Source organism: Colossoma macropomum, unplaced genomic scaffold (genome assembly GCF_904425465.1).
Source record: "Colossoma macropomum unplaced genomic scaffold, Colossoma_macropomum, whole genome shotgun sequence".
NCBI lineage: Eukaryota > Metazoa > Chordata > Actinopteri > Characiformes > Serrasalmidae > Colossoma > Colossoma macropomum.
The window spans coordinates 14,052,194-14,068,914 of NW_023494810.1; the positions used below are offsets into that span (position 1 = coordinate 14,052,194).

The window sequence follows — 16,721 nt, forward strand, 5'->3', positions numbered from 1 at the left end:
TATTACAGCTTCCATTCTTTTCAGGAGACTCACTTTCAGTTTCTCAAAGAAATCTGCAGACACACCTCCAAAGTTCAGTCTTAGAAGTTGGTTGATCATTTTCTAAAGTAATCCAAACACATTCAGTGATGTTGAGGTCTGGACTCTGGGGTCAGTCCAATGTTCAGCTTCTTTGTTTGATTTGCAAATGTCCTTCTTTTTTGTCTGTTTTAAGTACTGTTTATCTGAAGGGGACAGTTTTGGTGTCTACCAGGTCTTCCAGGTGCTTGTAAAGAGGCCCATAGCTGTTTTGACTGGAAATTAAATAAATAAAATCTCTGACATTGCATTGTGGATCTTAAGACAGTTTATAACAAAAGAAAACTATTTGGCCTCTGTTTGAGTTGCAAATGGAAAGAAGAGCAATAATAAATAAGTAGCAAAAATCTCAATACTTTTGTATTGTAAAGAAGACCGTAATGAAAACACTGCAGAAAACAGATAGAAGTCATACAATATACAAATCAGTAGGGACAAATTTTAAGCATTAACATAAAAAATAGTGCACACACACACAAGTTAAACATGCAACACACAAACGCAAACATGTACACAAGCCCTATAAGATGTCAAACCTTATGGCTATGTCCCATTAAGGATATGCATTACATTCTGTACTGCATTCTTGCATAATCTACTTCAGCACCAGAAGAGCAAAATAAAGAAGAGCTTTGCGTGTATTTATATGTACTGCATGTCCATCCAACACTATAAAGAGGTATGAAGCTTTCATAATGCTTACGATTATGATTATGGCTCATGAGAACAGATTTATGGACTGACATCACACTGAACTGGGGAATGATCCAGTAAGGCACTCTCAGATTTTTCATTATACAAGTGCATTTTAACAGAGTAAATATACAAAAATGTAGCACAAAGCTAGTAATGTTCTTTAATTATGCAAGAAATATTGTATTAGCTGGTGTATACAGCTTTGAGCTCGTATTGGATGCATGCCTGAAACAATGTCCAATTTGGAGTACTGTGGCAGCCAGACTGGCTGATCTGGATGCAGATATGATTTGGTCCTTGTATATAGTTGCCCTGAGTGAAAGGTTTGGTCTGCCCTGAACTACAGACGTATCATGTCGCCTTTGGAAGAATGTTTGAGCGCTTATGATGCAAAACTGAACCGTTTACACACTTTAATAGACCCTCTGCTAAGCCCCTCCCCTCTTGGTTACTGTTGCTGTGTCTGACAAACCTTGCAGCTTGGTTTGTTAACTTGTGCTGTTTTCTATTGCAAATGTAGACGATTCAGCCTTCAAGAAAAATTTCAGTTTAAGAAAAAAAAACTGCTGCTGGAACTCGCAGAGCTTCAAATAATGTTATAGAAAACAAAACAACTCAAGACTTGATTTTGACTCCAATGTCACAGACTCAGTACTCGGTTTTGCTGTCTAGAGACTGGAGACTGGACTTGGACTCGCACCTCAGAGACTCAAGTCTCGACTCGGACTTGCACTCCAGAGACTCAAGACTTGACTTGCACTCGCACTCCAGAGACTCAAAACTCTACTCCCTGTTGCACTCCAGAGATTCAAAACTCTACTCCCTGTTGCACTCTAGAGACTCAAGACTCGACTCAGACTCTTACCTCTGAGACTCAAGACTTGACTTGGACTCGCACTCCAGAGACCCAAAACTCTACTCCCTGTTGCACTCCAGAGACTCAAAACTCTACTCCCTGTTGCACTCCAGAGACTCAAGACTCGACTCAGACTCTTACCTCTGAGACTCAAGACTTGACTTGGACTCGCACTCCAGAGACCCAAAACTCTACTCCCTGTTGCACTCCAGAGACTCAAGACTCGACTCAGACTCTCACCTCTGAGACTCAAGACTTGACTTGGACTCGCACTCCAGAGACTCGAGACTCAACTTGGACTCTCACCTCTGAGACTAAAGACTCAATTTGGATTCACAGCTCAGAGACTTGAGACTTGACTCAGACTTGCACATCAGATTCTCGAGTCCTGATTTGCATTCGCACCTCAGAGACTCGAGACTCTACTCCCTGTTGCACTCCAGAGACTCAAGACTCCACTCACACTTGCACTCCAGAGACTCAGTACTCAGTTTTGCTGTCTAGAGACTGGAGACTTAACTTGGACTCGCTCTCAAGAGACTCAAGACTTGACTCGGACTTGCACTTTAGAAACTTGAGACTTCACTCTGAGTCACAGCTCAGAGACTAGAGACTCAACTCGGACTCGCACCTCAGAGATTCGAGACTCGACTCAGACTCTCACCTCAGAAACTAAAGACTCTACTTGGACTCACACCTTGGAGACTTGAGTCTCGACTCGTATTTGCACTCCAGAGACTCAAGACTTGACATGGACTAGCACCTCATAGACTCAAGACCTAACTCAATCTCACATACCAGAGACTTTACTAGAACTTGCACCTCAGAGACTTGAGACTCGACTCTCTGTCATACTCCAGAGATTAGAGACTTGGCTCAGACTCACACACTAGAGACTCGAGTCAGACTTACACCTCAAAGACTTGAGACTCAATGGTGACTTGCATCTCAGAGACTGAAGAATCAACTCAGACTCACAGCTCAAAGACTAGAGACTCAACTCAGACTTGCACCGCAGAGACTTGAGACTCGACTCAGACTTGCATCGGATTCGTATCTCAGAGACTTGACTCGGTGTAGCATTCCAGAGACTCGAGACATGACTTGGACTCACACACCAGAAACTCAAGACTCAGATTTGTAGCCCAGAGACTGAAGACCCATTTCAGACTCACAGATCAGAGAATCGAGACTCAACTCTGACTTGCACCCCTGACTCTAAAGTTCTGAAACCTTGTCAGATCTGCACAGGTCTTGCTACAGTTGCTAAGCTACGATTTGTCAGTCTGTATTTAGGGGAGGGGTTTAGCGAAAGGTCAGTTACCACCATATTAAACTGACGCCTAGACAGTTTCAGTTACTTTGGTAGTGATACCGTAGTACAAACTAATCCTGCATTTCTTTCCTAAAAAAATTAATCAAACACAAACTGCTTTCCAGATGTAGTTGTCTCATTAAATCAAGCTCTGACACTAACATTGCTTCTTGACAAACAGTTCTGACAAAGAACAGAACTAAATGTGGACAGAAGAGCTTGCAAAAGGAAAAGAAGAAGTACTTGAGTGATGATTTGGAGAAAAAGAATGCTGCTCAAATATTTCCCTCCAACCTCAGTATCCCCTAAGGGGCCCTAAACTCAGCTTAAAATGCAGCCTTGCCAGTTGCCAGTTGAAGATATATAGTTATGAACCGAAGTAACATCGTAATTATGACGCAAAAAACACAGGTGGAAATAGTTGGCATATGCATAGAAAAATAAATAGAACTGCATATGTGCAAAGACTGAAAAAGTTACATGAAATGAAAAGCAATGCAAACCATCTGGATTGAAGTTTTTCACTGTTTTCGGTTGCTTACTTGTCTATTTAGGATGATATCCTGAATTTTTCTTATAATTTGTTTTTCCCCAGAAGTCCATTTAAGATATTCTCATATTAAAAACAATCCATTTTCCAATCTCTCTTTTCACCCCTTAGAATTAAACAGGCTGTGCCTTTAAGACTGATATATGCAATTGAGCTCTGTTCTGATTGGCTGTCCTGCACTGTGCCTCACTGAAAAAGCAGCTTGGGCACAAACACTTAGAAACATAATGTGAAACTGCTGTGGGCTTATTAGGTGGATATAGAGTACACTGTTAAAAATGGCTTGTCAGTTCCACCTAAAAAAAAAAAAAAAGCAACTGAACTTCGAATTTTGAATTTTATTCAACTCCCAAAATTACATTCATTGAAAGAATCGCTTAATCAAAGTATTTTTTAGGTTGAATATAATTAATTTACTTGTCACCACATGAAGTAATTTTGACGAGCCATTTTTTACAGTGTATGCAAATGCATTGTTTTTTGTAAAATTACAAAACCAATGGATTGAAAAAGCACATTACCGTCCTGTAGTTTTACCATAGTGATGTTTACATAGTACATTAAACTCTTTCATCAAAAAAGAGAATTTTCATAATACAGGCCCTTTAAAGATTTTTGGCATCTCTACATTTTTTAATTGTGCTTGTCAAATACGCAAATATGTAAAAAATGGAATGGCAGCTTCTTTTCACCTCATTCAGACTCCAGTATTCATGATCAAAATGAACTTTATCAGTCTCATCGTTCTGTCATTAACTTCCAGAGCCAGTCCATATATTACGCCAGTCTGGAGGGATGGCTGCCTGTACTCCAAGCATGGCTGGAGCATAAGGAATCTGGGGTGGTATCTGCATGTGGAACGCATATAAACTGAAGAGTACATCTGAATGTGCACGAGTATGAAGGCATGTTGTCAGAAGAAAGGTTCCAATGCTGTGGTGTTTTGCTGTCCACATAAATTATTAATGATAAATCACTCCTACACACCTCCAACAGTCTCCACCAATCACTGCGCCCTGCCTGTTGCGCTCTTCCTGGCCCCGCCCACGTCCCCCTGCAGAAGACCCCAGCTTTCATCCTCGCTGTCCCCGCCTCTCTCCCTTTCCTCCTCTCCGCACTCGTCCTCTTCATCGTCCTCCTCCTCAGGGGCTGAATCTTCATCCCGCTCGCGCTTGATGGCCTGGATGGCAGGGGGCGGTAGCGGGGCAGCGGCCGCACTCTCCCCGGAGTCGCTGCTCTCCTCGTAGACCTCTGGGTTCTCCAGCATCTCGCGGATGAGAGGAGGCATGGGGCCTGGGATCTCCATCTTCAACGTGATGGCTCGTTCCGCTCCTACAAACGCAGGAAGAGATATTGGATGGGTCTTTTAATAATGACATTAATATTTAGTAATACAGGATAAATATCGTCGCTGTTTTTACAAAACAGAGAAAAACACTGCTACAGTTGTATGTGAAAGTTTGAATACCTCTGGTAAAACTACATGTTTTGTGTGAAAATAGGTTCACACATCCTCTACAGGCAACAAACTTAAACATAAAACACATTTTTTTTCCACAGGCCGCATATTATGTTTTATTTTTCCCCTGTATGTTAAATTCAGCACATCAACAGTAGGCTGAGTAAGCTTAAGCCCCTCCAAAGAAAAAACATACATAAACCATTTCAGCCTTTTTTGATTATCAATTATTTCGTTTTCTATTTTATTTTACACAACCTTTTACAAACCCAATTCCAAAAAAGACAGTAGGTACAATGCAAATAAACAGAAAGCAATGATTTATAACTCAATTTCTACCTGTTTTTGAATGAAATTTAATGTCAATTTAACGTTTTATCTTATCAATTTCATTGTTTTTGTAAATACACATTCACTCTGAAATTGATGCCTGCAACGTATTGCAAAAAAGTCGGGACAGGAGAAATTTAGGGCTAGGAATGTTATTAATTATGTCCTTTATGAGTGAGGATGGGTTGAGCGCGCTACTTTGCCAAAATGCATCAGCAAAAAATCTAATATTTCAGGAATCAGGAGAAATCTCTGTACATAAAGGGAGAGGCCAAAAACCACAACTGCATACTGACCAGTGTTCTTCAACCCGTTAAATGGCACTGCATTAAAAAAGACATGTCTCTGTGAAGGAGATCACCACATGCGCTTGGCAATACTTTGACAAACTGTTGTCAATAAACATCTTTTGTTGCTGCTTCCACAAATGTGAGTTAAGTCTGTACTCTGCACAGTGGAAGTGTTATGTCAACAATGTCCAGAAACACTGCCGACTTCTCTGGGCTTGAGCTCATCTGAAATGAACTGATGCACAGTGGAAATATGTACAACCTTTCAGATGGTTATGGACTAATGTACATCATGTTTTCTGAGCCAAAGAAGAAAAGGACCATCCAGATTGTTACCAGCATAAAGTTCTAAATCCAGTCTCTGTCATGGTGTGGGGGTATTAGTGGGTAGTTTGCACATCTGTCAAAGCACCACTAATGTTGAACATATTTTTGAGCAACATATACTGCTTTCTAGACGCCATCTTTTCTAGGACCCCCACACGCTTATTTCAACATGATGCAAGGGCTTGTTGCAAGGGCTCAACTGTGCATTAACATGTGCAGAAATGTGTTCTCTGCAGAGGATGTGCTAACTTATTTTCACTTCATCAACAAAACATGTCATTTGACCAGGGGTGCCCAAACTTTTGCATTTGACTGTATACTTATTGCTCAACAATGTACAGTAGTATCTATAGTGGTATACAGTGATGCTTACATATCGTGATATAGTTTTTCAGATATGCCTTATATGTAGTAGGGCTGGGCAACAGACAATATTTATCATGATCACGATAAATTTAATCATGATCATCTTTTCTGAGTGTATCGTGGATATTGTCAATACTTAGAAAAGAGCATAATTAGTCGTGTTTAATCGGATTTAGTGCAGTGCTGTGTGTGAAACATTAAACAAAAATCATTTGTAATCTGCACCTGAGAAAAATCTTGACTCCAATCTTCATTTGGGCAGTAAGTGTTTATGTGCTCAGAAAAACAGCAATATTATAATGAATATAAATAATGATATAGGAATAGTGTTTTTATGTATATTAATGTTTTCCTTTAACCCTTTCTGAACTTCTCCTCGTGGAAGAACAGTATTATTTGTAGTTATAATCCAATACCTGCTTTATTTAATCAATGCTTCATTATGTTGTTAATATTTATTATGTGATGGTTGAAGTGAAGCAAGAAGTGTTGTTCTATCCAGACTATAAGATTAACTACTTTTTTCAAAATAAGAAATTCACTGTTTACTGTGTTTATATTTATTTGTATTTATTTGTATTTAATTTAATTTAACACTTACTGCCAACATAAAATGCTTTAAAATATATGTACATATTTTAACAAGATTTGCCATATTGCCCACCACTAGCTTGCAGCAATATATGCACAGAAATTTTGTACATTTCACACATGGTATCCAGAGTGTGTGCAGGTGAGAGCTGACCTTTAGTGCTGATGCCTCGGAGGTCGGTGACCTTCATGAGCATGCGAGGGAACATGTGTGGTTTGTTGGGGCGTCTTCTTCGGGCATAGATCTTTAATGCTTCCAGCAGAGGCTCCTGTAGCCGGTCCACTCTCTGAGGCTCCTCCAAGTCCATGCGGTCTAAACAAACCCCAAACAGCCAAGAGAGAGTGGAGAGTCAATAACAGTGAGCAAACAATCACAGAAAAGTACTGAGACTAGAGAGTGGCAGCAGAGGAGAGACTGGACAGCAGAAGTCAGGTCAGGCCAATCGTGACTGGATCCAGTAACCAACAATACATGACTGGCCACTTAATTACAAACACATACCTCGTTGGTACACACTGTAGATGTTCAGTTAAAAACTAAAGGTCATCTTTTTCCATGCACGTTAGCCATCCGCTAACCCTTCATCAGTGGTTAGTATTTGACCACAGAGCCATTCTTGGCCAGATATTTTTGGTTGTCAGGCTTTTGATAACCCAGCAGTGTCACTGAGGTGTTTAAAGTCCATATACACGACTATGTACCAGTGTGCTGATGATGGGTCACCACTGAAATAATATCTGGTCAGTGGTGGTCCTATAGTGGCCCCTTTCCAATTATCTACAGTTGGGCTACAGCCTCTGTCTGTAAACTTGTTTGTGCAGGTTACTCATTTTTCAAATTACACAGAAACTTCAACAACTAAATCTAATCTCAGCTGTTTGAGTCTTCAGTGTGTCACTCTTTACCTTCACACCAGCTTCCATTTGTTTTTAGGAGACTCTCTTTCAGTTTCTCAAAGAAATCTGCAGACACACCTCCAAAGTTCAGTCTTAGAAGTTGTGGTAACCCTTTACTGTTGGGTACTGTTCATAAGGCTATATAACCTACATAAGCTTATAATGACAACTGACATAACCCTACACAAATGTTTATGAATGCTTATTCCAACACATCTCATCTGTCATAAAGACTACTTTGATCAAAATTGGCAGATGTAGCCTTTATAGCAAATCACACCTATTGGAATAAGCATTTATGAACATTTATGTAGGGTTATGTCAGATGTCATGGCAAGCTTATGTAGGTGTTATGTAGCCTTATGAACAGAACCCTACAGTAAAGTGATACCCATTTACACTGGTCCCTCCATAAAACTTAACTCCACATCTCAAATGTCCAGTTTTGCTGTTCTAGTGCAAACCTGAAATCTGAGGCAAGAAAGGAGCTTGATTTTCTCCTCTCTCTAAGATGAAAGCTTTAAGCACTGTTTATGTGATGAGGACAGATTTGGAGTCTACCAGGTCTTCTAGGTGGTTGTTAAGAGTCCCATTTTCGCTGTAGCTTTTAATAGCATTTAATAATTTCTAGCATTGGAAACTTCTGTTTTTTCCTTTCTTATGCAACTGGATAATTTTCGATTAATCTGATGAACACTTTAATGATGGAAAGAACCCTTTAATCATGCAAAGGGTTCTTTGAACGTTCAAAGCTCTATATAGAACCATTGTTTTTACTACAGAACCCTTGAAGAGCCATCTTTGTTAAGAGTAGGTATCTATAACAAACTAGCAACTCTGTTTATAAGCAAAATCTCAGCATGCAGGCAGATTTTATAGGCAGTTTGAGCGATGCATGACAAGACGAACTCTGACACAAACGAATCAACTTCAAACTCAAGATAACAAGCAGCAAAAACTTTGAGAAAAAAGTGTCGGCCAAACGAATAAATGTAAATGTAACATCACTATAAAGTTTTCCCTCAGCTGTTAATCAGTTTACGTTTAGTGCTACTTGTGTTTTACATGCAGTTCAGTGTTTACAGTGTGTGAAACTTAACAGAAATGGGTGACTGCATTACCTCCACAAATGAGGCAGATGGCGCTGAGGAGACCAGTCTCTGTGTCGTCCATCTCAAGAGGAAGGAGCTGGCCAGCGAAGGCGAACACAAGGTCAGTGAGGGGACCGAAACCGGCGTTGTGCATCTGTGTTCGGTTAAGAGTCAGCCCGTCCGAAAAGGTCATGGTGTCCTGCTCTGGAGTGTACCTCGTACAGATCCGCAACATCTGAGGAGAAAACATGGAGGAGTGCTGATGAATATCAGTGAAAAAGAGTGACATTTGATAATGAAGAGGAGGAGAATAAGAAAGAGGCATATAAAGCATTATATTATCTGCATTGAATGCATATAGGTGAGCATGAGTTCTTAAACTGAAAGCAGTGTTTTCCATTATCTTTGTGGTTATTATGCCAAACTGGATCGATATTTTAACTGCTGGTATCTATTCAGTGCACTGAATAGGCACTTACTTTTGGCAGTATTCACTCACTCACTCACTCACTCACACACACACACACACACACACAGACACACACACACATACACACACACACACACACACACACCATCTAAACCGCTTATCCTTCTGGGTCACGGTGGGGTGCTGGAGCCTATCCCAGCAGTCATTGGGCGGAAGACAGGATACACTCTGGACAGGTCGCCAGTCCATCGCAGGGCAGACAGACAGACATACACATTCACACACACACACTCACACACACCTAGGGGCAATTTAGCATGTCCAATTGGCCTGACTGCATGTTTTTGGACTGTGGGAGGAAACCGGAGAACCCGGAGGAAACCCACGCAGACACGGGGAGAACAGGCAAACTCCAGTATTCATGTTTATGTAAAATATTTACTTCATGTTGAAATGATGTAAACATATGAAGCAAGTAAATTAAATGTGTTACCTTGCTCAGTGAGTGAGCATGAATACATTTACCCAGTCATTATTTTTATTTTAGTTTTGTATTTGGTTTTAATTTTTTTATGGCTTAGCATCATTGCAGGTATTTAAAAATGCCATAATGTTAAAAACAATCATTATTTTATAATGAAATGTGAAAAAATGACAAAGAACAACTGTAAGAAAAATATCAATACTTTAGAAACCTAAAACAGCTATCTGTCTGTCTGTCCCTGAGTTCCACTGATTTTATGTTTTTTTACTGCATTTTAAATCAGGTTTTTTCTCTATGTGAAAAAGCACAAAACAATTACGCAAAAAAATTAAACATAAGCCTCGGGTATGAGTTCAGGAGATATTTCTGAGATCAGATATAATACACTTGCAAAGATAAATAAGTGAAAGAACAAGAAAGGACAAGAAAAACATCTGCAAATCAAAGAAGCTGCTGGTGTTTGGGATTACTTGGATGGTGAGAAGCAGAAAATGTTTAACCAACTTCTAAGACTGAACTTTGGAGGTGTGTCTGCAGATTTCTTTGAGAAACTGAAAGTGACTCTCCTGAAAAGAATGGAAGCTGGAATAAAGGTAAAGAGTGACACACTACAACTTGTTTCTTGTCAGCTGAAATGATCTCAAATCTAGTCTAATATTTGTAATATTTCTCATTTTGAGACTGTTTTCAGTTTATTACATTCAGTAAGTCAAATTATCTCACTATACTGGCAGATAATATTTCTAGCTTCAAGTAAAATGATCTGTCAAAATAGTGAGATCATTTGAGATACTAAAATCTCAGAAAACAAGCAAAAAAAAATCTATAACCAAGTTAAATACTCTTATAATTAGCTTACAACAATCTTGAAACCATTTTCAGTGTAAATACTGAAACATCTGATATTAGATTTAGTTGTTGAGGCTTCGGTGCAATTTTCTGTTGGCTATATGTTTTTATGCTTGTACTTGATGGCTGTTTTGACTGGTAATTAAATAAATGAATGGTGGTCTCTGTACACTGTAGACTTTTAGAGATAAAGGTTCTGTGTAAGTACGTTTTTCGTTTATCAAGGTACAAACAATGTAAGTGGTACAGCAGTGGTTTTATGGTCCAATTGTGAACCTTAAATAAGTTTTTCCAGGTGTATTTGTATCTTTTTCATAACCTAATGTTTTAAAACAGAACAATAAAAAGCCTGGAGACGGGGTGTGTGGAGTCAGTGGATTGTGGTACAATTATGTTCCCTGATTAAAGATGTACCCTTGAGGGTACCACCCCAGTGACAAGAGGGGTACTGCCCTACTGAGAGTGTAGACTATATACTGTATGAGCAGTAATTCTTACCAGGATGTCGAGGCAGGCAGATTTGAGCAGGGTTATCTGGTCTGCGATAGTGAGGGAGGTGAAGCCAGGCAACCGCTTGGCAAACTCCACTATCTTTATAATGCACTTAGTGGAGAGCTCACTGAACTTGTCCCACAAACCCAGATCCAGCTGCACCCTGTGATCTGCGCTCGAGTTCTACACAGAGAAAATAAAAAGAAAGAGGCACAGTGAAACAGACATGTATTCTTTGTCACTGTTGTAACAAAACCTTGCATGTCTGAAATGTTAACTTTACAGAAATTGTTTTTAAACTTAATGTACACAATCCAGTCAAACGTTTTGGACACCTAATCACAGAAGGGTTTCCTCCCTTTCACTACTTTCCACATTTTTAAATAACAGTGAAAACAAAGCAGTGAAACAACACATTGAAAAATACAGTGACAATAAAAATCCAAATCTTCTATTGTAGATTATTCTGTACTATTTTATCAGGATATAACAGGATTTTAGAAAGGATTTTTATCCATCTGATGTTTGGGGGGGGGTTCGGGAGAAATCTGGAACAACACTTTGTTCTTCAAACTAGCTCCCAAGATGTCAACTACTTTTTGGACTAGAAATCGTTGTATTTTTTTTTATAGTATTTATGTTTATTTGCATTTATTCTAATAATATGTGGTGGTTTTACAAACAGAAACACAATTATTGCCAAAATAAATGATTTTAAAAATGTGCTTAGGTGCCTGAAATTTTTTGTACAGTACTGAATATATATATTTTGTATTTGTCTTAGAAATTCATTTGCATATAAGCGAATTTCTTAGATTTAATGTCTTTAAGATTATTAAAAACAGTCTACATGAGTGTGTCCAAACATTTGACTTATAATACAAAACGTGAATTTTGGACCATTTCTTTTGGTCCATTCATCATGAGATGTGCAGACATTATAAAGGGCAGCTGTATTCAAATAATTTAAAAAATAAAAAATGAAAGATTCGAGCACGGTTATCTGGTTTGGATATGATGACAGCTGTTACTATCCAGCTTTATGTCTTATACAAAGCTTGAAAATGCCAGCTGCCCATTGTGGTTTTGTACTGTCTCCCTGTATTTCAGCTTTTCATGCTCAAATGCAATGTTTTTGTGAAAATATCTGTAAACACACAGCTCAGTGGACTGTGTAGGACCATTTGTAGCCCTGAGACTCACAGTAGTGTATTTCCCCAGCTGACATAGTGAAGGGAAGGTTTCTCTGTGGGCTTTGCTGACTTTGTTGACCAACTCTTCCAGTTCTCCACTCAGCTCGTAGCTTTCTGGCAAGACCACCTCCTCCTTCACGTCCTTCTTCTTCTTATTCCGGTCATTCCGCACCGCTGATGGAGAGAGAGTGAGTGAGAGGGTTCACTATCTATATCAAACAATCAGCACAATTTTAGAGCAGTAACAGTAAATCTGCAGCCATCTTACAGGTGATCAATTCAAAAGTTGCTATGTTAATAGTGAAATTGTCCCCCTTTGCTGCAGTAACAACCTCTACTCTTCTGTGAGGCTTTACACTAGATGTTGAACATTGCTGTGAGGACAGTTTCACAGTGAGCACAGTTCTGGATCACTCCAACTCATCCCAAAGGTATTGGATGGAGCTCCATCACTCCAGAGAACGCAGCTCCACTGCTCCACAGCCCAATGCTGGGAGGCTTAATACCCCTCTAGACCATCCTTGGCATTGGGTATGGTGACCTTAGGCTGCTCCAGAGCATCCGATTCTATTAGTCACTGCTTTTCTATGGACATTATACACCTTATAATAAATGAATGTGCTACTTAAAGTAGCTGCATTGTCTTATTAGAAGGACGTGTGGATAATTTTGGATTTACAGACCTTATCAGCTAAATATGACATTTTTTTTAAGCAGTGAACCGGGAAAGTAATGGATAACCCCAGTTATGCTTCAATTCTAATATTGGATGCCCTCATGTTTTGCATGTGTGCAATGTTTTCCTAATTTAAAAACAGGTTAATAAATACGGGTAAACAAAGTACATAAATCAGTATTTGAGTGAACGTAGTGACATCCTAGGTAAAATATTACTTATGTAAAAATATAAGAGCTCTATTAACATTTTTACTTGACTTAAAGTACAAAAGTACTTTCTTTTAAAGGCAGTTGAGCAAAAGTTTTGTGAAAAATTTGCATTCTAATGATCCCACATTTCTCCTTTTGTGTTTCAGTTTAGGAAATTGCTTTTTTAAAAGAAAAACAACCTTATAGCATTTTCTTTAATTGTGACAGCTTGTCAGAGCTGCTCGGGTCTAGTTACAGTTGCTAAGCTATGATTGGACAGTCAGTATTTGGGGTAGGGGTTTAGTGAAAGTTAAATGCTGTGATTTGCTTGATTTATTAGTGAGAGTGCATCATATTAGTATGTATATTATGGAAAAGCTGGTGTTTACTTCACAGTATCTTGCAAAAAGCAGTGGAAAAAGTAAAAAGGAAGATATTTTACTGTGAAATCCAGCAGTAAAAGTAAAAATCTCCAAAAATAAGAACAGATAATTGAAAAAAACACTTACATACAGTAATAAAGAACATGTACTGGCTAACAAACAAACAAATACATAAATAAATAATTAAATAAATAGACAAATCCTGCTGGACCTCAGCTCAGAGTGGATATCCTGAGAGGAAGGAAAGTGTGGGATGCTTCTGGCAGAGGGCTAGAGTCAGTGGCTAATGGCAGGAAGGTCTTTCCCAGTGCGTGACATACAGAATTAAAGGTCCCATATCAGGGAAAAACAAACTTTCCTCAATTTTTGTAATAACAGAGTTTGAAATAGCCTGTTTTGAATTCTTTCTTTTTTGTGATGTCACAAAAACCAATGCATTTACATATATCCGCCTATTAAGCCTAAATCAGTTTAGCTCCGCCCACTCACACTGAAGGAGTGTTTCAGCCCAGACTGCTTTCCGAACAAGGCACAACACAGGTCAGCCAATCAGAACAGAGCTCAGTTATGTATATGATATACAGAGTTTGGAAGATGATCATGTAAAAATGAATGATTGTTTTTGGTAGTTAACAAACATCATTAGTTGGCCCTGAGGAACAAAACTAAAGCACATGAAAAATACAGGCCCTTCAACACAGGCACACAGACTTTTATCACTCAGTGGGAGCACATTATGATTGATGGTGATGATGCAGGCTGTGTAGGACACCATCTCTGGAGTTACATGGTCTACAGTACTGTTTAAATGTTTAGATGTTTTTAATAATAATACAAATCTGTATAAAAGCTGTTTATTGTATTACTCTGCAGTGCACAGTCACTAACAATTGGTAAAATGGCAAGTGATTCCAAAGTTTAGAATGGTGGAGTGGTAGAAAAATGGCTCGTCCAATCAGTGCCTACTCTTTGCACGTTACGCTGGAAACAATCAGTGTATACTTATATTCTTCTTATTCTTCTTAAGAATACTTAAAAAAACACACAAATACTTTTCCATCAGGTTTTCTCTTTCTTAGTCAGTGCAGATCACCTGCTATGCCAGTAGTGATGTTAAGACAGGGAACCCCTTTCTTTGACCTTGTAAGCTCTTTTTCTAATATCATCTAAGAACTGACAGCCCCAGGTTAGATTCTCTTACCTGTAAAGGAATAAACAGAAAAGCTAACATCTCAGAGCCTTGCAGGTGTGCGTCTCCATGAGCTTCTGTTCATTTCTACCTTTCATTACTAAAACACTGGGAACTAAATGAATTATTCACTCCTCCTCACCTTCTTTAGACATGCCGACCTCAAAGCACTTCTGTAAGCGACAGTACTGGCAGCGGTTGCGGGTCACCTTGTTGATCTGGCAGTTCTTGTCTCTGTGACAGGTGTACACCATGTTCTTCTGGATACTGCGGCGAAAGAAACCCTGAGAAAGAGAAGGAGAGAGACAAGAAAAAAGACTAGTTTAAAAATACTCTGTTTGTTTATTGATTTACTTACTTGCTTACTTGCTTTACATCTGACAAACGATTGCTTTACATCATTTGCTGAGCTGCAATTCCTTGATTTACTCATCAATTAATATCTATTTCTTTAATTCAATACATTTTTTATTCTATTTTCATTTTCACCCTTGTCTCTTATGAACGTGCTCTTTTGTGCTTTCTTCTTCTGTTGTAAAGCACTTTGCACTGGATTTTAATGTATAAGATATGCTATATGAATACAATTTATTAGTAGTATTATCTGCAAAGTCTAAGATGGTCTTGTTTAACCTTTGAAACCTGTTAAATCTAATTTAGATTTAGGGAGTGGTTGACCGGGTTCAACTGTGTGTGCTTGTTGGAAAGGGACCCAGTGTGTCAGACTTAGATTATTAACTGGTGAGCTATAATTGTGCCCTCCAGATTCTTTGGTAGGACATCTATGTTCCAAATAGAGCAAGTGTCAGAATCACAGCCAAAGACTGTCAGTAACTGCTGTAACAAACTCCACCACTAGGGTGCAGCACTTGACCATTTAAAACAAAGGTTTCCATCTGGTCCAGCTTTTTTACTTCCATTCGTTGTCACAGCCAGAAATGTACTGAAAGGGGAATTCCATTGATTTTTAAAAATTTCTACACAATTAAGTGGTTAAGATGTAAACAGAGTAGCTCAGAGTGGTTTGGTGTGATGAAATGGTCCACTCTAGAGAAACTTACTGAGTCAGAATTGTTTACTCTGAAAGCTCCTGCACAGAAAGTTGTTACATGAAATAGCTGTGAAATGATATCTGAGACATTGTGTTAAAATAGTTTTGGCCTAAAACTTATATTTTCAGCCAATTCATGGTGGAGGGTTACATGCAGGGCAGGATTCCCAAAGAAAACTTCAGGTTTTTACTATTTTACCATCATCAACATTCCATATAAAACACAGAAGACATTTGTAGGTTCACTGGTGGCTATAGATAGTAAATAAATTGGCTGTAAGCCAGGCCCTCTCGACCAATATTAGTGTCTGACCCCACAAATGCTCTTATGACTAAATGGGCATAAATCCCAAACACTCCAAAATCTTGTAGAAAGCTTCCCAGTGGAGTGGAGACTGTTATAGCTGCAAAGGGAGGCAACTCCATATTAATGCCCATGAATTTAGAATGAGACACCCCACAAGCTCATACAGGTGTGATGCTCAAGTGTCCACATACTTTTGTCTATGTAGTGCATCACTGCGGTGGATGTGGATGTCGCTGAGGGCCTCCAAATGTTTAGAAAAGGTTCTCTGCTTGTTTGGGAACCTCTTTGGAACACATTTAAAGAGTCAGTGCCATCTTCATTTATTTCTAGAGTAGATATTTTGATCTGCATGTGCTGGTACAGCTTGTTTAGATAACGCTTGTTTGTGCACACTCGTGCTTTGATGCTAAACTGCGGCACACTGATTCATACTGAACTGAACTCAGTGACCTGAACTAAATGACTGAACCCAACAACCCGAAACAAATCAAACGGAACAGACTTGAACTGAATCGAACTGTGTAGCTGTTAGTTGACCGTAATAAAAAATAAGATTTTTCAACATTTCAGCAACATTACAGAGTCAGACATTTTCACAGTGGTGGTGATAGGAACCAGACATCCACCTCT

General features: G+C 39.0%; 1 protein-coding gene across 2 annotated transcripts in view; it reads right to left on the reverse strand.

Annotated features, from left to right (window-relative positions):
- Positions 1-416: 416 nt before the first annotated feature.
- LOC118799292 (retinoic acid receptor gamma-A-like) overlaps positions 417-16,721 on the reverse strand; it is an 89,669-nt gene continuing 73,364 nt past the window's right edge. For both annotated transcript variants that reach the window (XM_036559039.1, XM_036559040.1), the window contains 6 exons: positions 14,876-15,017; positions 12,305-12,468; positions 11,108-11,284; positions 8,877-9,081; positions 7,013-7,171; positions 417-4,827 (listed from right to left, as the gene is read on the reverse strand). In XM_036559039.1, coding sequence (XP_036414932.1) covers positions 4,502-4,827; positions 7,013-7,171; positions 8,877-9,081; positions 11,108-11,284; positions 12,305-12,468; positions 14,876-15,017 — 1,173 coding nt within the window. In that variant the 3' untranslated portion in view covers positions 417-4,501. The remainder of the gene's footprint in view (positions 4,828-7,012; positions 7,172-8,876; positions 9,082-11,107; positions 11,285-12,304; positions 12,469-14,875; positions 15,018-16,721) is intronic.